This window comes from Bombus huntii, chromosome 12 (genome assembly GCF_024542735.1).
Source record: "Bombus huntii isolate Logan2020A chromosome 12, iyBomHunt1.1, whole genome shotgun sequence".
In the NCBI taxonomy this organism is placed as follows: domain Eukaryota; kingdom Metazoa; phylum Arthropoda; class Insecta; order Hymenoptera; family Apidae; genus Bombus; species Bombus huntii.
In genome coordinates this window covers 3,098,980-3,125,052 of record NC_066249.1, presented here as the reverse complement: position 1 = coordinate 3,125,052, position 26,073 = coordinate 3,098,980, and the positions used below count along the sequence as shown (strand labels likewise).

Below are 26,073 nucleotides of genomic sequence, written 5' to 3'. Positions count from 1 at the left end.
TTTATATATATTTATATATTTACCTAATTTTATTATGTTTTGTTATAGTTATCATTATCATTAATACGAATATATGATACATTTCAAACAACGTCCCTGCTGGCTCTGTTGGAGGTGAGAATCAGAGTAAGGTGGGTCAGTCATGAGAGGACATTAGCCATTTAGAAACTGAAGCAAATGTCACATGCAAAAATCAATATTATAACAATATATTTTATCTATTTGAATTTACATCTTGATCGTCTCCTCCCACCGAGCGCAGCTACACCTTAGTTCAGAAGGGACTAAAACATCGTCGTATTATGTGCTGACACTGAGTACATTGTACAACTTAAATCATTGCTATTAAAGAAAAAGGAAAAAAGAAAAGTAGAAATTAATGTACACAATAAAAATATTAGAACTCATCAATCATTGCATCGAAGAAGAATAAAATTGTGATTACTGATTCTTTCATTTTTCTCTTCTCCACTTCGCCCGTTAGGCTAGTAACTAATGAAAAAAATTACATTACGTCAAGAATGCCATTGTGAGACACTTTGCTCCACTAACAACAGTAATTTTTGCATGTAGTGTATGGACAATCGACGTAAACTAAGGGCTAATGATTGGGTAATTTGGGAGCGAATTTCCACCTGTAATAATAATACGTTTATTGAATGTTATATATATTTATGCACTCAGAATATGAAATCATTTAATGGATATAGTTAGATACCAGCTCAAGGGCGGGCTCGTGTCGTAGGTGTTGTTGTGGCAGGAACTGGATTGTTGAAGGTAGCAGTAAGCGCATTACGTCGTTCTACCTCCAATTCAGTCAGTTTTCTCCACAATTCGTCCCTTTCCTTTTCTCTCTTCTTTTCTCTGACATTATAAAATATTTCTATAGATTACGTAAAAAGCTACCGACGAGTTTTTATTTAGTTGTTTTTCGGAAAGAACTAAGCATCTTTTAACAGTTATTTCATTATTTTCGTAAAATGTAACACTGCTTACTTTTGCCTTTCAGACTTATAGCTGGCAGTAAGTTCATCAAAGAGCTTGCTATTCATTTCCATAAATGTTTTTAAAACGTTATAAACAAGGGCTACGATCGTCTGATTCCAATGTTCCTTGCTAATTCTATACAATGCCGGGAACATAATTCCCATTATTACATGATTGTTTTCTTCAATTAGAGACATTATATATTCATTATTCCAAAAGTACAGTGCTCTTTCTGCAACCTATGGATAAAGGAATTTTGTTGGTAAAAAAATTTTAATGATATTTTTGTGTTCTAAATTATCCTGTAAAAAATATCTCTCAAATACCTGAAAGTGTGGCGAAGAGACACAACGTGCAATTTGCCTGAATAAGGGTTCTTGTATTTTAACAAATTGGCTAGGTTCTATCACGTCCAAGATCTCTTCAATTTCACCAAGGAACATTACCTCCTTCTGGCTACATGTTTTAGGCCAGAATTTCAGGAGGCCTCGTATAACAGGCTCTGTTAGGGTTGCATCCTTTTCAAGAAATTGTACCACACAATAAGCTAACTGTGCATGATATAACGATAAGCACTTTACTTTATGTAGTGGTAACAGCACCTGTAACAAAATAACAAAACATAAATCACACTGTAAAATACATTTTCAATGTATATTAATCTACGCTCATTATATAATCATCTTTCTTATTTTTATTTTTTTTACCTTAACTAAGAACTGTTTGTGCTCAACTTTTAAAGGAAGAGCAAAACCATTTATAATGCTACCCAAAATTTCAAGAAGTTCACCAACTCCATTGAAATGCTCAGTTTCATATACAAACCTATAAGAATAAGCAGTTAAAGAAAAAATGTATTTTATACATACATATCATATATTGCATGAATTTTGTTACTTTATTCAGATACCTCAAGAAAATGTTACTGATTTGTTTGCGTATAAAGGCTCTAAGACCAAGGAACTTCCCATAAATACGATGCAAAACAGTTTTCAAAAAATCCCTTTCCCTAGGATCCTCAGAATCAAATAACTCCAGTAACTACAAACAGATAACAAATATACTATTGAATCAATTAATCTATTATTAACAATATGTGTTAAATATAGAAATATTATATGTTATAAGTTGCAAATTTTATACCTGTAAAACAAATTTTTGGTCAATAACTTTTTTGCCAATCGTAGGTTGAAAATCTGAAGATTCAAGAAAGCGTAAAAAGAATTCATAAACCAATTGCAAATGAGGCCAACTCGCCTCCAATGTCGGGTCATCCTCTTCTGGATCAAAATCGGGAGTTTCACTAGGTGGTAATGTGCGAAACAGATTTGCAGAAATCTTCAACAAACATATTATTATGTCGAAAATACTCTACGAATTAAATGACAGGCGTAAACATTATTCTTATGCTATATTTACCATTTTAATGATTTCGGGATATACAGGCTCTGTAAGGACGCCTCGACCAGCTGTGATGTATTCGACTAATTCATTGAGTGTACTACGTTTAATTTCTTTGCCTTTAAGATCCGCCATCGGATCCATAAAATCAAAAGTCACACAACATTGCCGGAGTTTTCGGATGAACAGTTCTTCCTGTTCCGACGGTGTAACATCTGTAACATTTCAATAATCCCATTTAAATTCAATGCAATACACATTTTGTTATAAAAATTTTCTAACTTGTATGTATATCGCTATGAGTACCCTACTAAATTAAGCTCCATCGTAACTTACGATCATTAATGTCGTTATTACATAGTTCGTAATATTAATAACTCGATATATCAGCTACGAAGAGCATCAATCCTAATGTAGTAGGATGAGCAAACCGTGAAGAGTTACTTCTGGTTCGTTTATGGGCTGCAATAACATCTTTGGAATTGGTTTCGAACACCGTTAGTAATAAATTTATTCTATCAAATGGATCTACATGACTGATGAACAAAGAGATATCTAGCTGAGCATTTTTACTCCTTTCTCTTTTCTTCAAATAAATATATTTGTTTCTTCTAAATTTCGATAGTTTAACTTTCGACGGTGACGGATTTATCATGAAGTACAAAAGTGAAGTAAAGATTCTTACTAAAAAGTAAAAAAAAAAGGGAATTTGGAATGAGGCAAATAGAAAAAATAATTATCTTTTGGTATTTATTGAATATGTTTTTTTTGCTTATAAACATGTGATCATAGACTTCTTTCTTGTTATTGTACCGGCGAATTGTTCGATATCTCAGTTGAGGTTATACATGACAAGTGAGGTTATGGTATAAACGACACGCGCGCGCCATGCGGCACATATGTAGTCGAATGTTGGCAGCACTGTAAGCAGAATATAATAAATGTCTTTTAGAAGCGTACAAGCGCCACAGTGATTTTTCCATCGCTTTTAAGCGTTAGATGTCTTTATTTTTCTTTTTCTAAAATGCAATAAAGTATAATTCTCCTACGTTGCTACATTTTTAATTATAATCTCGATGAATCGCAGTCACATGACAATATATATATAGAACATGTTTTCCAAATATTTCAAGATAAAGTAGACCGATCAAATTTGTTTATCTGTTACTCATATTAGATTTCCTATTTTGTGTTTGATGCCTCACTGGCGTCAGTTCTAATCGTTAATTACCCGTCCGTTGATTTAAACGACTCTTGCTAATTTACTCTGCCTTGAGAATTCGTTTGCCTTGTGCACAAGTCAACGTTTATTTTTAAAATGTCTATAACGTCTTATTACCGATAAAACGAATATCTTCGTTTAAAAACTGTCGGAAAATACGTACAATGATTCATGAGTACAGTTGGCAATCTAACCGTGTAATAATGGCACGTAGCAAACATTCAAGTCAATCTATTTTATAATATTTTCCATAATCTTTTCTTAGCCATCATTAGTAATTCGATTCATGAAACTATCATATTTCATTTTACATTTTAGAATTTTATGTAGGCGCCACGAAAGTGGAAGTTCGTTTCACTTAAACGTAGCAGTGAGTTCTGACCTAATTTATACTCTTGCATAATTGATACGCGATCGTGATGTCAGATGCCGGCAAGGGAACATACATAAATCGATATTCAAAGGAGAATCAATGAAAAAAAAAGACAGCTATATACAGAAAGGCAATGCATGATTTCCACCGAAGATTGGTGAAATCACATATATCGAGAGACGACGAAACGACGTTTGATCGCAGCCGCGCTTTATTGAAAATTTTTAACGAGAAAATAGCTGCCGCGGTATAAATTACTGAGTTCTATTAGCGTGTCTACTCGAGAGAGAGAGAGGGAGAGGGAGAGGGAGAGGGAGAGAGAGAGAGAGAGAGAGAGAGAGAGAGAGAGAGAGAGAGAGAGAGAGAGAGAGAGAGAGAGAGAGAGAGAGAGAGAGAGAGAGAGAGATGAAAGTTCTGCAGCATGTTAGATGGAGATTTGATTCATCGGAGCGATAGAAAAGGAGAACAAGAGGAAGAGCGCAAAGGACTACTGCCTTTCCTCGGTGTCCTCTTTTTCTTCTCATCCGTCAACCCCACTCTCTGGCCATTTCTCAGTTCCTATTTCTTTTTGCTCGTAAGGTATTGATTTACCTAGGTGGTGAACTTTAAACTCGCATCACCACTCGTTCCCTCATTCATCTTGCGGCCTTTGATGGTAATGCAAGGAAAATTGCGCTCGTCGCGACAAATTAGGTAATGAATCTTCTCTATGAGCTGCCATTTTCTATTTTTGCCACTGAAAGGACAAAAATTATCTTGTGATCCGTGAATGGGATTAAAATGTGCAAAACGGTAAATTCGTATGTCCTCGCGAAGCATTTTACACGTGTGTCTGCATTTGTACGTGTCTTACGTTGGATTTGAATTATAGGTTAGGTCAGAATTCGTAGCTCAGGAATCTGTAAGGTATATCGGATAGACAATTCAAACGATTAACAATCATATATAATCGATAACGTGCAAATGTATATATCTATAGCTTTTCAAATCGTAGATTGCGTTATCGGCTAAGATAATTAACGTAGAAGGCCGTGACGTTAAACCAATGTCGCTATTTGCTTGTTAAAGCGAGCTTCCGTGATGTGATACTCTACAACTGTTTATTATAATGCGAAATCTACGATCTTTGAAACGAATCAATAGCAACGTGTTTTATCAATGTGTAGATAAAACGATCGATTTGCAGATACTTGATTATATCTTTAATCTTTTTATTCGCTAAAATAATAACTATTCGCCGATATACAATCCAATATTCCTTCATCATATCGTATCGTATTGTATTTCTCTCAATTATATTGTTTTCTTTTGAATTAGCCATGCACTGGTGCAACAAATCAATCAGAAAGTTCCCATTGAGCGTAAAAAACCATTTAGCTTGCACTTTATATTCTATCAGCCGCCGATCGCTTCACGCTCGAACCTCGCGTCAAGAAGATCTCGCCAAGTAATTGAAAATGATCCGGATCATCTGGAGGCGGAATGAATTAACGCGAGCTGCTAGTCGACTCGATGGAAAAACGTGGATAGTGGATGGTGGATGGTAAAAAGCAGTGGAGAAAAAGGGAAAGAACAAAAGGGAGGATGAAAGGGAAGAAAAGAAAGAGCGGAGGATAAAAGGAGTGAAAGGAACGGGAGTAAAATCTTAGCGGCTGATAAAGTTGAAAGGATGCTCGAAGGTGAATGCAAGGAATTACAAGACCGTACGTTCTTGCATAAAAGTCGTGTGTGCACTGTGCACGCACGATCGCGAGTATGACGCGCGTCGGCCGAGTAGCAAGTCATTAAAACGTTCTCCTGGCGAAGATCGTTTTAATCGGTAATCGGGGAACAGCCGGCGTGACGTCTCCGCTACATCAGCTTTTATTTAATAACGTTACTCTCTTCAATTACGCTGGCCTGTACTGATCGTCTCGATTTTACCAGTTTATGTAATTGCACCGTACGATACGCGTACGAAGCAAAGAGCACGAAGACGTAAAGTACGTGAGCGCACGATGGATGAATGAAATTTCGAGGCAATGATTTTTGGCCGCGATCATGAACGTTAGTATATCGCTAAAGTGGTCGGTAAAAATAGCCGATAGGTGGCTCCCGGCGTACCACGATTCGCGAGCTTCGTTCGAATATCACCAGACGCTATAATCGATCGCAATGGGAAACTCGTTTTTCGCGTTTCCCAGTGAAGAAGAAAAAACAGTGCATACATAAGCCGTTGAGAAGTCACACGGATCAATCTCGAAAGTTGGAAAGTACAGAGAAGCGATAAAGTTACAAACACTGTCTTCCAGATTTACTTTAGAAACTTACCGTTCTTTCGAATTCTATTTATTTCTACTTTTAATTATTTCTTGCAATAAGCAAACTTATGGGAGCTGGAGAAATCGATAAAAAGCGAAGTTGGTCAGTTTGACCGACCGAGAAGCTCGTACACAGCGAGGTAAATGGAATATTCGCAAAGAGTTTGAGTCGATGGTGTTCCGTACGAAATATCTACATATTTTAAAGGAAATTCTCTGCCGAATCGATGGTGATAATTGCATAGCTGCATTTTACTCGGGACACCGAAGCGCACCGAGTCGAAACGACGATTTCGTAATTCACGGACGCAGTCCGTGCGTAACAGATGGCCTTTATCACGGTGGATAAAAAGAGACACATGATGCGATCTATCGATAAAGATGTAGGTGTCATCTGGCGACGAATTTAGTTGGGTTACCGATCGAAAGTATATAGAGTATACCATCGGACTGGGAACGCGGATACGCGTGAAGTGCGCCACCATCAATTGCGATCTACTTATTGCGAACGCGTCGTGTGTAAAGTATAGGTGAAATCGCCAGCTGAATATTCCAGCTATGCGACCTTGCCAATGCGTTTAAGCGACGCGGATGGTAATCGCGCGAGCGCGACCGATGTTTTCGGTATGGCGAAAAACGACCACGAAAACATCGAGGGAGAATTAGATTGGGGCAAAGGCGATCCACTGATTCGAGCTTCGATCGCGTTGTGAATCGACCTTCTATTGATCAAATTTGAAAACACCTTTAGATACAAACGCGTGACACGACTGTCCACTAAAACTGTCTTTCTTTCCCTCTTGTTTGTCGCTATTTCCACCAGCGATTGAGATTTCGACGTCGACGTGTTTCGATGGTAAAAAAGTGCCAGAAGAGAAAAGTAAGAGAGGAGGAGGAGGAGGAGGAGAGGAAGGATGGGAACTCGATGGACAAAGTTTGTTTGGTTTATTTGCAGATCGGTGAACGAGTCACGAAGCAATAATCGTTGTTTTCTTTATGCAATCGGATAGCCTCGATAATTTCGTATATTTCGATACGCGGCCACGGCACGAGGAGAGCCTCGATTATTTCGCTTCATTTATTTTCGGTCTGCCGGCAAACATCGTCCGTTCCACTGGCAGGCATTCTCGACGTAATTAAAAACAGGAAACTTTTCTAGAGCACGATGAAACACGTCGACTGTCGCGGCTATTGGCAGCACCGGCGAAAATAATCGGAAGCGCCTCTCCGTTCTAGCTTTGTCGTTCGTCCAACTTCAATCACGATTAATTGGTTTTGCTTTATCGATGCGTCGCCCGTACATAATAATTATCCTCGGGGAATGGACCACGTTGTCGTGGGCCTAAGTAACTTTGCTTTCTACCAGACTACGTCGCGTGGCCTCGATGAATTTATCGAATTATGCGATTCTCCCTCTCCTTCTGCCGCTTTATTTCTCTTGTCCTCTCTGTCTTACACACGCAAACGCGTCGGTGTAGCACGCGAAAGGCACACGCTTGTAACGTAATACAAAGGAGAAGAGGAGGACGTCCGGTTGTTGCCAAAAGGTAGCACGCGCCAGGAGCGGAAGATGAAGGAAGGAAATCATCGTCGAGATCGTCGAACGTCATTCGCGAATGACGACACCCGTGCCTCTTCTCTCGGACATTCGGAGAATTGACACTGTGCCCGGAATCGGCGGCTTGCGACTCGTCCAAAACATAATTAGGATTTCGCTAGCGCGCCACGACGATGTCTGTGGCACGCGGTGCGCCGTGTCGCATGTCGGAAGCGCGATCTTATTATCCGTTATTAGCGGAGATCGAGTTTGCATCACGAGAATCAGGGTTGCTGGCTACGTGTTGCGATGAAACGCAACGGAAACGTCCAGCGCCGTCACGTTTTTCAGCGGCCGCCTTTTCATTTTCGTTGTCATCGTTGACGTAAGAACAGAACTTTTATTCTGACGTAATGCGACCGTTACGTTTATTCGCGCGGATAATAGGATGCACGACGAATGACGAACGGGAAGACGTTAGTGAAAACGACGAAGAAGATCAGGAGTATGAAAGAGGCTTGTAGCGGAAAACGAGCGAAGCAGAAAATAGAAAAATGTATATGCTCGATGTCAGAAAGCTGCAAAGTTAGAATTATGCGTGGTCGGCGACGAATCACGTACACGATCATCTACCGATCTAGCGTGTACGTATTTATAATTTCATTCATAACACGAGGTGCACTTTCACGTACTCTGCCGACCGTAGTCGTAACGTTCGTGGCCTTGTAGCATGAATGTTGCTTTTACGACTACATTCGCCCACCGCATGATTCTTCGACGCAACGAAAGAACGTCGAAACGAGTATCGCAGCGATCTGGCTACGCTTTATTCCTCCTTACCTCGTGAAAAATTACAGTCAGACTACGACGCTCCAATTATCAATTGACGAAACCAAAAACGATCGTTGAAATACGAATGCCGAACTACGTGGATTCGACGCCGAATATACACTGCGTGTCACATGGACAAAGAAAACCCGAGGAAAGGAGAACGAAGCGGTGCCGGAATCGTGTCACGTACATCTGGTTCTTTCTCCGCTACCACCTCAACCGTGGCTTGCTCGAAGTTCACCAGCTACAAGAACAAAGACCATCGTAGGTCACGGAACGAAGAAGATAGAATAGAAGGCTGAAGGAATACCGGAAACGATCCACCTGCTCGATTCTCGCGTTCCTCCCTTTAACGATTGTCGCTGAACGATCGATGGTGTTACGAACCGGAAGCGAATGTTTTCAAACAAGGGGAAACGCGAATTTACCTAACTCGAATGAACGCGGGCTAAACGATCTCGGATTACGAGGGTTTGTTTAAGGGCCATTTAATATTGCTCGCTTGAACGCACCATCTGGAGAAACTTTCACGAGCACGTTCAAGCTATTATAATTCCGTTGGCCAATTCACGGACGTGACACAGAAAATACAGGTCGAAACAGTTGTACAAAATAACGGATGTGACTGGAAGCACGGTAACGATATTTTATCTTTTAATACCAAGTGGTTAGCGGTGTATTTGACGTGGCAAAAACTATGTCTGCGGGAGCACGAACACTTCGTTTCGCGACGAGGTACACGGTAAAGGGGTGCAGCATGGCGAAGTACAAACGTTCTCGGATCGGATATCGAGGAGAAGCGGCAAAGTGTCGCGAACAGCGACGATCGAGAGGAAGGTGGGCGCGAAAAACAGAAGGCAATCTCGTGGCGTCGTTTTAATATTCTCGAAGAGCGAAGAAGAAAGGGGAAATGGACGAAGAGGTGGCGTGAAATCAGAGGACGGATGATCGCAGGTCTGAAATCGAGGACGAAGCAAGAGGCAAACGAGTAATTCGTGGTTTAGTTAGGGTTTCGGGGATGGGGGTGGAAGGGGAGCTCGAACGCTTCGAATAAAGGAAGAAGACCGGAGCAAGAAGGACAAAAAGAGATGGCCGGAAAAGAGAGGGTAGAGCGTTCGTGTGCATACTAGGAAGGAAGGAAGAGAGAGGGTGGTACTGGTAGAGAAGAGAAGGTAAAGGAGAGCGTTCGAGGCAGCCGGTCGCCGGCATTCCGGATCAATACTCCCACCGCCGTCGCTTCTCTGGGGGTTCGTTGGGTGGCCCGGCTCTTTCTCCTTCTCTCCCTTTACCTTTCACCCTCGACCCTCTTCTTCCATGTCGCCCTCTCATCCTCCCGTTTTCCGCTTCTACTTCCAGCGAACGCGTACAGGTATCGGTGAATCTGCTTCGATTCTCTATCTTCCCCCCCCCCCCCCTCTCTTTACCATCTTTCCGGCATCTTTATATCTGATTTTTCTCGCGTCACCTGCTGATCAATTTATACCGTACATCCTATACACGTTGCATCGTGTTTTCCTTCAATTTCCTCCTCCACTGATTTCCTGACAAATATTGGAAACGATACAGGGTGGTACTACAGAAGGAACACGAGTGGAACAGGAATCTGAGAAAACTGTGAAAAGCAAGGAAACCGACTCTCGTGTAAATCTGAAATTTTGCACGTTGCTCTTGCATCAACTTGTACTTGCACCTCGGTCCAGAGACAGAGATGATTCACGCGTGTTCGCGGTAGATAATGTCTCACAATCGGCTCTGTGTCTGCTAATCGTTGGGAATTAACAGGGAATTCGATCCTTCGACGGCACTGTCACGAGGAGAATCGCTGCGCAAAGTGACTCCGGTACGCGAGAATGCGCCGACCGGACTCCACGCGTGCCGTTACGTAATTCTCATTAGCAGAACGAGACGACGTAACGCGAGACCGTATCTGAGATCGCGCAGGAAGGTCGACGTTCCGATGATGTCACCGAGGTGCCCTGCGCTCGGTACGCCACACGCTCCACGATCGATTCCGCGATTCAACCCTCCCGCCAGGATCTGGCTTTGCCGGCACTTTATTGCTTCGGCACAGTTAACTCCTGTCTCGTTTACGCGATACGTGACCTCCCGTATCGCGGGCCGATGCCAAGCAAACAATTTTTCCAGCCGGTTTTGCGAGTCTCTCTGTTTGGTGAACCGTTCCAGGGCCAATAGGATTTAGGTGGATTTTATCGGCGATCGCCGATCTCGCTGGATATCGAGTCTCTAACTACCCTCAGCAACTTTTTCCCCCCCGGGAAATTGTCTTTATCGCTTGTAAATTCTATTCGATCTCGGTATATGGAGGTCAGAGATCGCCAGCCTGTTTCCAATCTAGCCAGGCTCCAATAATATCGGAAGAAGAGAGAGCGCGATTAGTCGCAAATAAGCTTCGATATATCCTGTTACGTTCATCCGTGTTATCGTCAAGCTCATTAACTTCAGGCTTTTCATTCGGTTCGTAAACCACGTGAGAGATAAACTGTGAAACAAAGTGGTTTATAACGATGGAAAAGTCGAGACTGAGAGAAAGAACGAGAGTAATTCTGCATAAAGGATGAAGTTTAAAAAGCGGTCGGTTCAACTGGGAGAAGTTGAAGCAAGCGGGCAACGTGGTTGAAAGAGGGTGACGCGTCAAAACATGAAACGCTTTCGCGAGACACCGTCTGTGGTTCCCTTTTTCTCGAAGATGGCCGCGACGCGAGCAGAATCCCTGACCTTCTTTAATTAGGATAGCAACGACAAAGTTAACGGGCGAGAATTAATGAGGCCTGCGACCACGACGAACTCCGAGAAACGGGATCGAGGAACGTGGCGCGCAACGAGACCGTGTCTCGGATCACTCTATTAAAATTCTCTTCTATCAACGCTTCTCCTTCTGCTGCTCCCTCCTTCGCTCTCTTTTTCCTCGAAGAAAATTAACCATCGTCTATGACATCGTAAAACGTGGCACGTAATTTGTCGGTCGTAACGATCGAAATGTCTCGTTGTCATTCGATATCGAATACTATCTATGTACTTTCGATAATTGTTCGTCATTACGATGATATCATAACGAAGGAACGTCGTCACCTCGTTTCCCGTTAACGAGCGTCGTTTTTTCGCTCGTTCGACCGTCATACATATTAATTTCGTTGGTGGACTAAAAGTTCCCAGAATATCGTTTAATTAGCACGAAGAGCTTCGCACTTATTTTTAACAAAATTGATAAAAGTAATCGTTCCGCATCGAGTTTCATTGAAATTCCTGGATGATTAAGGGAGGCGACTTTGCTCGAGCGACCCTTGTGCACCGACCCGTTTACCCGGGACCGAGGCACTCGAAATTACCATGTTGATTCAACGATGGAACGTGCCTGGCATAAGACACTTTCGGATGATACACCGATTTACAGCGAATAAAACTTTATCGGTCAGTGTTGCGCGGCGAGAGAAATTGCGAGAGAGTCAGGGCAGGATCGATCGATGTTTTCTCCACGCAACTTATTTTTACTCGAAAGAGAGTTTACTTTTTCACACTTTGCTTTCGTCCACCTTCTGCTCTCGTATTCCTCTCGTAGAGGTAATAATATCGACGAGAATCAAGGTGATCGTTTTAAGCGGCTCGATCCGTGTATTTCTGTATCCCTCGTCGGTGTTATTCTTCGAAGAACGGTCAACCGCGATAATCGTATTTGCTGCATAATCGTAAAGGTGTAACGTCCTCTGTCCGGATCGTGGCGAGTCGAAGGGAACTTCCCCACTGAAAGGACGTCCCTTTTGCTTTCGTAACGCGCGCGTCACTGTTAAGACGTTGCTCTCTTTCTCGTTGGTTACGTAATCCTTCGAACACGCCAAAACATTACGAAACGGACACAGAATGAAAGTCCTCGAAATCTCTGTTTGCTTTCTTATTCGAAAATATTTTCGACTATCCTGAAAGTAAATCTTACTTTCGCAGTGAAATTTGGTTTCGTAGTGTGAGATACAAGTTACGGTTTAACAGAACCTGCCTATTTGCTAACGTCTCGCGTTTTACTCTGTCGCGAACATGACAATTTGCGATTCTATGCTGGAACCATTGACCTCTCACCACATACAGTGCAGCATTCGTAGAGACTTCCCGAGAAAGGTACGAAGAGACTAATTAGCGTGCGCCGCAACATTAGGGACTTTAGGACTCGACACTCTGAACGATTTAACTGATTTACTATGGTACGCGACACCGATACAGCTAATTAAAATTTCCTCGTCTGGTATCCTTCGAAACAAACATTCGCGTTCGTGTAGATGCCGAGTAGATAGCAGTTTAACTACGGTAATTGAATTAGCGATGGTATCGCGTAATCAGCGAGTATCAGCCTTTTATCGTGCTAGCCACAGCGAAATAGCTTATTTCCTGTTGGAGATTTTCCGATTTCTCGCTCAGATAATAAAACAACCAATGTCTTGTTATCGACACGTTATCGCTTCTTACGATTGGCAACAGTCCCGTTTATCGAGGCATCCATAAGATTTTTTATTATTTTCGGCCCTCTGGATATTCGATCTAAAAAACAGTTTGTAACTTTGAAATGTTTGCGTGTGGTCTCTTTGTGCCGATGTCCATTAAGAGAAAGGGTATTAAAGTCAACGTTAAAATCTGAAGCTCGAGTATCTGATCGATTTGCTAATTGGATCATTAAACGTAGTAAACTGTCGCGTTAAACTCGGTCGAAGCTACGTTTTCTCCATTGCATTTTTACCATCGCGATGGAGAAACGGACCCTTGACCGCGTGGTTGGTCCCATCGACTCTTCTTTCCGAGTAGAGCGTGTTACGCGGCCGATAGATTTGGATGGAATCCAATCTTTGATTAAGGAAAAGAGTCTCGATCCTCTGTGTGAATAGTTGTGTTTCACAGATGGACTGCTTCCAACGCCAAGGATGCTACAATGGATCGTGATTACGGAAGAAGCGGACCATCGGATGCACAATTCGATTTCACGTAGGAAATTGCACGTGTGAGATGCATGCTCGCGATACACAGACGTTCCACTTTTAATTCGATCGATAATAAAAAAAGAAAAACGAGGAAAATATGTATCGAGTTAGGCCCTCGAGTTGGATTCGCTTTAATCAGCGTCGATCGTCGACAAACATCTTGAAAACGGTCGGCGTGTTTGATGTCTGCAACGATCGACATCTCGGCACACAATTGTATTCCCCTGTAATGTATTCAATGAACTCGTTTCGTGTTCCAATTACTCACCACCGTCGTACCGCCGTATCTACATTTGCACAGCTTTGGTCAACCTCTTGTGTTCGCTCTAATACCAATTAAATCCATTGCCAATTTTTTCGATGTAAAACTCGGTTTAAAGGTATCCAGGCTACGGAAAAAAGTGCGTAGAACTTTCTGAAACCTTCAGCAGTTCGAGAATGCAAGTTTCGTGCAAGGACACCACGAAGAAACACCTCGCCGCCAGGCATCAAGCGCCCCCTAACCAGAGGAAGGAATTTACGAGCTGGAGGAATGTAAATCGATCTTTCCGATGATCTTTCCGTCTACTATTCCGCTTACTTTAATTCGGTTTCAGATGCGGATCGGTTCATCACTGCGGATGAAGCCGTGTTTAATCCTCGAATAGACAAAGGCTCGATAAATCGTTCGAGGCTCGCGGTGATTTATTTCTCAATTTTGCGATCGGTGGCGCGCGTTCAGCGGTAATTTACGACGACTGGAAAAAGGAAAGCGGCGTTTACCGGGCGATTCGTACTCGAGGATACTTAACGAGACTCGATGATTTTCCGCCGTGAATCACGCGTGTCGTTAATCGCGCCAAGGAACATAATTAGCAACCCACATCCCGCCTTTGTTCGACGCGATCGGCGAACAGATGCTTAATTGCTTTTCTCTTCTTTGCGCTCTTAAACTACGCCGTGCTCTTTCGAGGAACGTTATTTTTTAATCGTGCGAGGCGTACTGAGAGAAACAAAAGCGACGAAATGTAAAACTCGAGGCAATCGTGATGCCGAGACAGCGATAAATTCGCCTACCAAACAAAACACTTAATTCCCGATTGCAAATGGGCAAGGCTCGTTACGTAATTGGCAAGATGACGATAATTTCATAAAAGATAAACAAAATCAACGGTTGAACGCTTGGGAGCAAACAGGGAATTCAACTTGTTGATGATACAGGCCACCGTGTTCCGAGGCAAACACTCGTGAAAGAGGCGGAGGGCAAAAATTGAAGGTAAAGTGTACGCGGTTTCCAACCGTTCCAACCACTTGGGGATTAAATCGAGTTCTACGTCGTGGATATTCTCTCACCCTGTCCTCCGACACGATATTTTTGCTGACGATTGCGTACAAACACGAACACGGATTCTGCCGATGCTGCGGCGCGCTGCTGCTCTTGCAATTGCAGCCGCATACTCCAACTCGACCAACAACTGTTGGATATCGGCTTGACCTCGACAATGACTCACGGGTCATGGTACTGACCGTTTCTCTTTCACCTAGGACTTTCTTTCCGCTTCTTCTGCATAACGAACGATACTTATGCACGTCTCAGCCCCACGAAACTCTTCTATCGATCACGGCTACTCGACGTTGCAATCCAAGTATCCGTTGCATGTACGTACACGCTTCTATACGTATCCTAGGCCTTAGAGTCATTGACTCCGTGATAATTTTCAATGACCTTTATCTATTTTTATGGCGCGGAGTTCTATGGTTTACGGACGATGAGTGTTCCGACGAACGAAACGTCTGAAAACTGAAATGCGTATATTCGATTGCTTTCAAGTATAAACATCGTCGCAATACACATCCGCTATAACCATAACTTAACGCGCATCCTATTTCTATTCCATCCAATGGTAGGAGTTCTTAGGAACGCGTTGGATTCGAGAAGCTTTTAGGCTTGATCAATCGCTGCGAGTAGACGAATAAAAATACCGAAAGAGTAAACTTGAGCGCCATGGCCACGAGCAACGATTGTTCGTGAATCATTGTACGTGTTTGCTTTTCTAACTATAAATACGGATACATGGATCGTGACCTCGTTCTTTCCTTAATTCACACACTCGACCGACGCTCGGTCTCTCGCGACGCGTCAATGGTATCAATCAACCGAAGATTCTGCATTTCCGCAGAAAGCATTTGTGTACGAAAGGTTATAAATAACAACGATAAACAGTGATTAACGTCACGCGAAATGCTCTTGAAATGAACAAAGTGAGACGATCTATAGAAGAAAGGTACTAAGCCCACGACTTCTCGTTCTCTCAATATCAAGTCAGCTCATCTCGAAGAATTCCCTTTAACCGAACAGTTCATCAAAAAGAATTTTTGTGTAGATACAATCTGTGTTGTAAAGACGTTTTGAAATTTCATTAGCATCACCACACAACCATCACGATTATATCGATAAAGTTCGAAACCAGTCTGGAAATGTATACACGAGTTGTAAGACGTTTACCGCGAATATATATTCGATCGAAAATTAGAATGAATAGCCATCTATACGATAAACGTTAAAGACGGCACCACTGAATATCGAGGTGAGATATATACTCGCAGCAAATATCTCGTACATCATCTACGTGCATTTTCAGATTCCTTCGAAACCTTACGAGTACAATCAAGATCATACAATGTTTAATATAACACATACAGTACGTATAGTACATACGCAAGAGGTTCGTGTAAGTTTGCAAATATTTTCGTGAGTCACAGTATATGTTCGAGGCAATTATTCATAGTATACGCCAACGTTTTACTGAAAACGAGCGAGATATTTTCAATAAATGTCTTGCAACTTCCGTAAACCTTTCTAAATTCGTTTCCAACTTTACCGCTATAATCGCGATAGACGCGTTTCGTTACGTTACCAATGGAATTACAAAACGTTTCCTATAATACCGCATTACGGTATCTACAAGCGTTCCAATACCGAGCTACTTCTATATTACGTCTGTTTTCAATAAATTTCCATTTAAAAAAGAACAAATAAATATGCGTATATATGTTGCACTGGAATCGCTAAATCGAAATAGCCGACACACAACAAACTCTGTCCCCTCGCAGGTACAAAAACGTGCATAGAATGTCGAACGAATCGAGACCAATTAGCGGAATGGCAAAGAATGTTAAGCGCCGCGACACCATTCGTCGCCTCTCTATTCATGTGTTCTCCCCGTCCATGCACTCGCCGCTTTTCGCGCGATATTCCCTCTCCCACGTCACCGTTATTAGCGGCAGCCTGTTTTCTCCCTTTTAACGACTCCCGTCAATGTCAATGCCAGAAACACATACCACGAGATTCTCTCTTCGAGTTTGTTTACGATCAGAACGAGAGAGAGAGAGAGAGAGAGAAGTGGACAAAGGATGAAGAAGATGGATACATATGCCACTCTATTAACATAATTATTGCGAAAACCTTGGAGATACATACTATCCTGGCGTAAACTCGACGTAAATCGAGGCGGTTTGCCGACAGCGAGCGTGTCGTGGGCATCGATCGATGAATGGTGTTCTCGCGACCATAGTGGCGCTCGCCTCGAAAACCGTACATTTTTCACCGGAAACGGGTTAACTCTTTGACGGTGCAATAAGGCGATGAATAATTCAGAGCGAACGATTTAGAAGATAATTTGTCTTATTATTCTTAAGGTCTGCTGCGTTTCTCATATCAGATTTGTTCGTCTTGTTAGAAATACGAATTTACTTTAGCGTTGAAGCACGTAAATTTTAAATATTTGTTTCATTTAACTCGTCGACGGTGTAATTAAACTACGAAGAATGCGAAACAATTTAGAAAATAATTATGTAACTCGCTATTCTTAACTCCGCCGCGGTCCTCGAGTTGTTTATGTCTTAATCTTACTTTAGCTTTAACCTTAGTTTCGATTTTGCTCGAAACGAGAAATCACGCGTATAAATAACAGGCCTTTCGTGTTTTGCTCAAATTTAGGACAATTTTCTAGCGATGAACGTACGGTAGGCTTGAAAATGGCTCAAAAGAACCAGCGGCGCGTTAAAACGCGCTTTCCACCGAAATGGAAATACCGATCGTATAATAAGCAGATTGAGCGGATGGCGAGCTTGCTCCAGATACTCTGCAACGAGGTTTAAAGGAATTCGGCATTTATGAAGAGCAACGCGCGAGGAAGCGGACTCATCGACGTACGAAACGAGTTCGAAAGGATTGTATGAAATTCATGGGCGTGTTTTATGTTCCGAGATTAAGAGGTGGGGGACAAACGGACGAGAATTCGAGAACGTTTCGCGTTCGTGGTACAACAGCCTCTTAATCGAATAACAGGTGTTCGAAATGGCCTCACCAGGACTGGTTTACGTCGATACTTCGTATCGTCCGAATCTCGATGCACGCCAACTCTTGCGCATCTGTTTGACACGTAAAAAAAAAGAGGGGTTATAAATATAGTGGCTTCGCGTTCATTCCCGCTCCTAGGAGAAGTTAAAAGTTGCTCGGCGTATAATTCACGCGGTAGCTTTAAGTGGTGATATTTTAGAAACAGTACCCGGTATTTATTACGTTGCCATTTGGAATTTTTCGCCTGAGATATGTCTATAAATACGTAGGCATTTATTTTCGAGTTACCATATGATGATTACAGGGAGAGGATGTAATAATTACAACTTTGCTGACTTCCTGATTTTTACGTTACTTAGTGGTGAAAAGAGGGCACTTTAATATACCGTGGCTAAAAAGACATAATTAAGAGGCGCAACCTACCCGGTCCGAAGATGTGAGCTGTTTAGCGATGGATATGAAGTTATACGAGAGGAATTAACGGCATACGGTAACGGATTTTCAAATTGTTTTCATATATATATATAGAAATAAACACAATTAACATAGAATTTTTCCAATGTACAGCACATAGCGCAACATTTTCGCACTCATGATTCCCTCCGCCGTGTTTTTTTGTTTTTCTATTCTATTTTCCTATTTCGATAGAAGATTTCTTTCCATTAGTCGCGGCGATACAGTACTCTTCGAGGAATATCATCGTCATTAAGATCTGCGTACGAAGTAAAAAAGCAAAGAAAAAAAAGGAGAAAAACAACTATAGTAAACAACTTGGTAAGGAGCAGACAGTAGACGACAGGAAAAGACACGCCTACGACAATTAAAGGCTTAAACGCATCATTCTAATGTGACCATTAAAAGAGTTATACCACCATATTCTTTTCTTGTAATGATCGTTGAATCTAAGCGATTGCTCGCGCTATAAGAGACAAACAAGGGGGGAAAACAGAACATAGAAAAAAAAACAAGATAAAAGATTAGAGAAAAAGAGGAAGAGAGAGAGGGGACGGGGGAGGGAGGAAGGGAAGAAGAAGGGGGACACAAGCAAATAAAATCCGCGTTAAGACAGTAAGCAAACGAACGGCGTTTGCCGTGTAAATGCGGCTTAAAGATCGACGCCGCACGAAACAAGCTCGCCCACTCTCATCGGGCGGAAAACTGCGCTATCATCCTTCTACACCACAATGATCTTGACAGTGACCGTAGCGATCAATGGCGCCGTCAATTAGGCGAATCGCGTACTCGGGTTTATGGCTCGGTGGCGAACGTATCGAGGGCGCCGAGCCACGCGTTATCCTGGAAATTTGACGACCACTCTCATCGTCCATGTAACATCGTTCACGCGCTTCTTTCATTCCACTTTGCGTCTCAGTTCGAAAACTGGATATGATCCACTGAGGATATGATAAAACGTAAATCAAGTAAGTTATATATAACTTGAAAAAAAAAAAGATAATTTACCATAGCGATGTATCATATCCATTATATACATCCAAACAAAATAAATAGCGAAAAGTTATTATAAAAAAGAAAATAATGCATAAATTGGTTAAAATTCTAATTGTCTAAAAGTGTGTTATCATTTTCTAATTTTGCTTCAATTTTACTGTAAAGTTTCATCAACAAAACCAATAGCTTCCTGAGATTCGTTTGTTTATTGTATTCATATGCAAATCGTGTCTGTGTTACGTTCTGGAGAAAGGAGAGATTAAATTATGCGATTCAAAATAAATAATCACTACACCGGCATTCGACAACTACGATACTATGAAGAGACACGCGAAAGAATTACCGGGAGAGAATAAAATCATAGTAATTTTTATACACACGATATGACAAGATCGATCTAAGGAACATCTGGTATTATAAAACGCTTTTCGAGAACTGAAATATTTGCTCACGGAGCATCGTTCCAGGAGAACGCGTCGCTTTATAATATCGTTGAACTAACTTGGTTGCCTTCGCGAACGCGAACCCTTTTATCTCTTTGAAGCTGGTCGGGTTAGAGAGCAGGCCCCGCTTAATGCAATAACGTTAATGCATCACCAGACGATTTTTATTTCGTCCGCACAAAGCAGCCCGGCCTTGAAGCGCGGCCGGAAACAAGGTGGATCGGTGTTATTGCAAATCTCCGAGCAGTGAATCGCGTTAGAGGAAAGGATGGAGTAAAAAACAACTAAAGCTCGTCGATAATCGTTGAACATAGCACTCTAACAAATAGGTTTCCAACGTTAAATGTTTCATTTGTTGTCGAACGACTCTCGAATCGAATTTCTCGCTGAATTCTACTATCGTTACAACCAGGGTAGAAAATAAGTAGTTAAAATAAGTTAAAGTCGAATCGAACGCGATAAACGGAAGGGATGAGGTGGGAGGCGCAAGACCCGTGAGAACCCTCCAGGAAACCGGAAGTGTACGAAATTAGTCCAATTTCGTGCGCGACAAGTGGAAAAACGTCGGCCACTGGCAGTGGCGACTCCACTCTCGAGGGCACACGCGTGCCGCAACGGGAATCCGCTAGGTGACTCGCGTGTGTATTCACCGCTTAAACCCCGATTAGCCTGCTAGAGGGCCTAATAACGAGTAATACCCTAGCCGCGTCATCGAGTTTAAACAGATTTCGCAACAGTTTGCGATCTCTTATGCATATACGTTCGGACTGACTTGACTGCCTGTTTGGCTGCTGATTCCCCTTTAAAACCTAACCAAATGTTCCAACATAGGTGAATTACCATTTGTACGAAACTCAATTCGCTCCTCAATCTACTAAATTGTTTCTCGTTTCCTTGATTTTAGACGAAATTGGTTCACGGCCACCGAGAACGTGCAAAGTTTAAGGAAGATCGTTTGAAATGGACAAACGACTCTATATATATATGTATATATAGATGGCGTAAGGAAGTGGTAAGGAGAACGAACAGCTTGTTTTCTACTCGTCGATAAATCTGCGGCTTCTTATCTGTCAGCAGAAGATTACAGCGATCGTCCGGCGATGTTGTAACAGCTAACAGCCAATGATATATTGGACGAACGAACATTGCTAGACATTTCTTCAATGACGAGTGTACCATGTGATCTAAACATACGACGACGCGTTCCTCGGACGTCATCACTTCGACCCGTGATCCTCGAACACATTGGTCGCACAGTGTTGTCAAATTCAACCTCGAAGAACTTACGCGTTAGTAAATATTATTTACGAGCGTAAGTAGTACGTTCGGTTTAATAAGACAGAGAGAGCTGCTGCACGAGCCGAGCTATCATTGTAAATAAGTTATACATAAATCAATGAACGAATCCACTCTCGTCCCGTTGCTTTGTCTCGAATGGAATCAAAGGACTCGTAAAGCTGTTTCCTGATACTCAAAGAATATTTAGACACGGCTGACTCGTAATTATGAATCGTAATAATGCTGGATTAAATAAACATTTGTTGTACAGAGCCTAGAGAAGTTTTTCTAAAGGTCGTGTACTTTGATCGAAGGATGTAGAAGGTTTCAACGAGATCTTTTAATCAATCGAGGCTGATTTAATTTAGTCGAGAGTTTCGAGATTGGAAACACGGTAAAAGTTTCCCTGTCGTTTGTACCTTAACGATTAAAACTTCAAAATACTTGGGCTGCTGAGCAACGCAAACTCGTAGGCTGACACACCGGCCGCACACCTACGTATTTCTAAATAAGTCTTATTCGTAGGTTGGCTGCACCGTGGAAGCGAAACTTATATCTTCCTCGATCTATCCGTCCGCCAAACCATTCTCGCTCGTATTATTATCTAAACGCGAATCTTCACCGCCAGCGAAGAAAACAACTATCGTAGCGTTGCGAACCGTAAGCATTGTATATGAACTGTGTACTATTTTCGGAAGACTACATCTACCTACGAATGAAAAATAATCAGTCATGGTAGCCGCCCATCGTACTTTTCATCATTGAGGAGCATCTACGGGTAAGCACTCGGCGACACCCCGCAGGATGCTGCAGCTGAAAATCCTCTCAAGCACTGCAATCGCCGGCAGGAGTTCCCCCCGAGTATGTAACCGGTCCCAAACACATTTGCCCGCTTTGGTCTTACGCCACAGACTATACTCTATGCAGCACATAAATCCCGCATGAAACCGGGCTTACCATGGCTACGATCCTAGTGCCAAGGTATTACGATTCACCACGTACTACTAGACCGTGCCTACGGTGACACGTATATCTTTGAATTAATAAACATCATTAGTTTGTTTACAAGATGTATCAAAGTTATTGATGCAGTTATTGAATGAATGGATATTGGTTAGGTTCACGTCGATTCATCGCAACTATATTACATATATCTCGATTCTTGTTTAACCGAAAATTACTCTTCCGTGTAACATGTGGCACCGCGTGTGTCGATACGTAAACGCACGTATACACACGATACTCGAGTGAAAAACACGTGCATATAGGTTATGTACGCGGTACGCGAGAAAGAGACGATGAGAGAAACCGAGCGTAGAAGTAAAGAGACAGGAACAAGTGTAAAGAGAAGGAGAGAAGCAAAGAAGACAGTAAGCTAGTGAACGAGCAACAGAGAAAGAGAGACTATAAGGACTACTGCCGTTTTATTGGCAGAGGTGAACGACACTGCCTACTGCAAGGTGGATGCCTGTATTTCGCATAACCGCTCGTCGTTGGAACGTGCTATGAGTTTATGGGTCACTACGTACTGTTTTCAAGCACCTTCTTACGAAAATAGTATGAATTCGTTGAATCGAAAATGTGTTGACATCGGAAAGTCGTCAATGTTTGCCTTTATTATGCTTTGTTCATTTGTGTCTTGTAGTTAAAAAAAAACATTATTTCTGGATAATACGATTTCATTATTACATCATGTAATATAGCTATTTCTTGTAAAAATAAGAATCGATAAAATAAGTGTTCTCGCGTTACAAACATGCTCAAGATGATAACAATTACCAAATAACTGATTTACATTAAAACACGCACACGTTGTATACACCTCTTAATTTCAATGCATACACATACCCCTATGAGATCACCACATAAACGTGCAGCGACCTTTTTAAAAATTAAGAATTCATTTCACGTACAACTTCTAACTGCAAAAGATTGTACAGGTTATGTAAGAGCAATTCGAAGAACGAACAACAGAGGGGAACGGCCTGATCAACAAGAGTGGGTTCTGAATTTAAGAATAATCTGATTTCGTTAACATTTGTTTAACGACTTACCAATCAACAAGATAAAACATCAGAGCAAGCAATAACAATATATGACGTACAGTAACACGTACATAATGTGACAGAGATTCATAAAAACAGTGTATGTAAAAATACATACATATGTACATACATTTAAATTTTAGTTTTTAATTCATATAGAATTATGTGACTGCTTTTTAAACTCAATAATGAGCAATATTTGCAATTAAATTTTTCGGAAAATCGCCACTATAAAATAAAAAATTTATCTATCTTTTGCGTTATGGTCATCGGCAGTTATACACGAAATTTATATTACAGGAAAATCGGTCGAGTAACGTGAACTGACCTCTGCTTTGCCGCTCCTCATCGATTTTCTGAACATACGTCAATACGAAGTACGCCAGACACGTATTCATGGAATTAAATACTACCTTCTTTTTCAATAGTCGATAAATAGAAATTTCTGTCAGTTTGTATAGCAGCCATGCTAAATATGTAAAGAATGAGAAATAAGATATTTTCGGTACAAACGTGCTTATCTCTAAATATTTTGAGGTTAGCTTCGGTAATTTTACGTTATCTTTATATCGAGCAATCTAATGTATAATATGCGAAAGCAATGTAAACTGCGCATTACTTAATGCTTTATCTGACATTAAATATTAAATATTAATATTGTATTGTCTTATGTTCGATGTATTTCTACAAAATTTGTATCAACTATGAAGAATTCATTTGATACACTCATTTAATTATTTGATCATACAATTAGTGAAGGATGTGAGAATTATATAAAAAAGAATTAAAAAAAAGATTAAAATGAAATGTATCTCAGAAATGTATATGTTGAAATCATTAATGCATCACCTGGTAACTTTGTTTACCACACCAGGGTATAATTCCATTTCATCTGTATATTATGATTGCTCAATAAAATTACAAATATATTTCCAATTGTATAACTTCAAAAATGTTTGACCCCCGTACTTAATAAGTAGATGTATCATTATAATAATCACACTATAAATATAATTATGTTAAATGTACTATATACAGCACATATTACTTCCAAAAATTATAAAATAATATAATCAAGGACAGTATATATTTTACATTCTCACATCTTAAAATCATTGAAGATAGATTCGCTTAGTCGTAGCATAGGAAAGCTTATATTAAGTCAGACACAACATATTCGTATTATTATGTAATATCTCTGTATAATGGAACCACTGAATAATCTATCTCTGTATAGATGTTATAATATTATAGCTCATACTAACTACAACATCAACGATGTTCAAATAAAGCAATTAATTTAATAGTAATTCCATGTACTTTAAGTGGTTACAGGAACATATAAGAATATGATCATTTTTTTGCTTCGTCTGAACTAGCTTTATATCTTTAAATTTAGGTGAGTATTCAGAAAACTTTAGATGTAAATTCACAATATTACATTATACCCTAGAGATATTACTCAAATAAATCATGATGAAAAAGATTGTGAGTGTTTCTAATAGTTCTTATATTCACGTGTCTCAGTAGTATCTTTGTAATATTATGACAAGAATGTGAATGCAAGGAAAGTCCAAGGGAGTAAATAAAGTATAGAATATCTGAACTAACCTTTGAGCTGCGGTAATTGCTGTAGCTCAACATCTTGGGAGTTACGGTAACGAGATGAACCCTGTGATTTTTTGGATTTCTTCTTAAGAGATCTCTTGGCAAAGGGATCTATCCGGTCCACAAAAGTCGCTGACGACATGTTGGGATTAGCAGAGGCACTATGAGAGCTGGAGGGAAGTGAAATGCTGGAGGCACTTTCGTGCCTCGGCTGCACTTTTTCGGCGTTGGACGCGACTAAAGAAGATTGCATCCACCCTGAGGAGGTCGCATTCCGTGTCGAAGAAGATGAACTCACTACACACACAAGGAGAAAGCAACACTACACGATTACGAAGCGCACGTGGTGTACTTGAACACGGTAACCTACTGGTTCAGAGGTTCCTGAAGCAGAGAGGGGTGAAAATTGATAGTAATGCGCGCATAGCACGAGTTTTTCCGCGTAACAGAACTGAACGTGTTTTAATCGGAGGATGTTTGTCAAACGACGAGATCCATCAAGTTCACAGTTCGATAAAAATTCGTTGAACAATTGCCAGAGGTGGTTCTTGTATCGGTCGAGAAAAGGGGCGCGATCGCTTGTTAGGCGTTGTCACACGCGAACGCACGCCCCGTCGTACGTCGAATCTCCCACCTACACTGTGCAACACACAAGCGGCACCGTGTCTTTTTCTTGATCGTATGTGGATTATGCGTTACCTGAAACCACGACCGGCCGTTTGGTCTGTGGCTCACTTGTTCGATTTTTCTCCGTTCGAACAAATATTTGATTCACGCCACCGGGAGACTGTGGAACGGCTGGCAGGCTTACCGTACCGTGCCTGCGTGTCGGATACCAAGTCGTGAAACAAGCACCGTTACGAAATAGCTTGTAACTCCTTTAGAAACGGTGTTTCGCCGCGTGAAATCTATTCCACAGAATTATCTTCCTTCCGCACGCGGTAGCCGCACTCCGCTCGCGCAGCTAAACGCACACACTCACTTAAACGCTTCGATGAGGGACACTGAGGCTCGAACAGCACTCGGCCGCCATCAGCTGCTCGGACCGACGAGCTTCTTTCATTTTTGCCGGAACGACCGACAGACCGTCAGGCGCTAAGTCCTGCCGAGACCTCTTCCAACATTGTACCTTTTATCACGCGTACACAAGATACTACAATTTCGGCATCTACCGCACGTAAAATTTAAATTAAAAAGAAAAAAGGATCCTTCCACCGTCGCCCTCTTCACTTATTGAAAACCCGTCAAGAGGTGCCTTGTGTGCCTGAAAATAGTAAT

The 26,073-nt window shown here is 41.4% G+C and overlaps 1 protein-coding gene and 1 long non-coding RNA gene across 12 annotated transcripts; one reads left to right on the top strand and one right to left on the bottom strand.

Moving 5' to 3' along the window:
- Positions 1-193: 193 nt before the first annotated feature.
- LOC126872044 (serine/threonine-protein phosphatase 2A 56 kDa regulatory subunit epsilon isoform-like) lies at positions 194-26,073 on the bottom strand. The gene is made up of 10 exons (XM_050631537.1): positions 25,166-26,073; positions 24,799-25,092; positions 2,407-2,603; positions 2,131-2,325; positions 1,898-2,028; positions 1,695-1,812; positions 1,314-1,589; positions 997-1,226; positions 719-864; positions 194-635 (listed from the first exon to the last, which is right to left on the bottom strand). Coding segments are annotated over exons 1-9 (1,584 nt in total). The 5' UTR covers positions 25,167-26,073; the 3' UTR covers positions 194-635; positions 719-722.
- On the top strand, positions 2,612-24,131 carry LOC126872076 (uncharacterized). 11 transcript variants are annotated; one of them, XR_007691824.1, is made up of 4 exons: positions 2,612-18,183; positions 18,277-18,462; positions 20,769-23,287; positions 23,488-24,131. It is a non-coding gene; the product is annotated as an uncharacterized LOC126872076 (long non-coding RNA). The 11 variants fall into 11 exon arrangements; XR_007691825.1 differs by having other exon boundaries at positions 2,612-18,237; positions 18,332-18,462; XR_007691828.1 differs by having other exon boundaries at positions 2,612-18,462; positions 20,769-20,876; positions 20,942-23,287.

Coding starts and splice junctions, on each gene's coding strand:
- LOC126872044 (XM_050631537.1), bottom strand. Junction 2,604..24,798: donor GCAATTACCGCAGCTCAAAG/GTTAGTTCAGAT, acceptor GAAATGTTACAG/ATGTTACACCGTCGGAACAG. Junction 865..996: donor TATAAGTCTGAAAGGCAAAA/GTAAGCAGTGTT, acceptor TTATAATGTCAG/AGAAAAGAAGAGAGAAAAGG.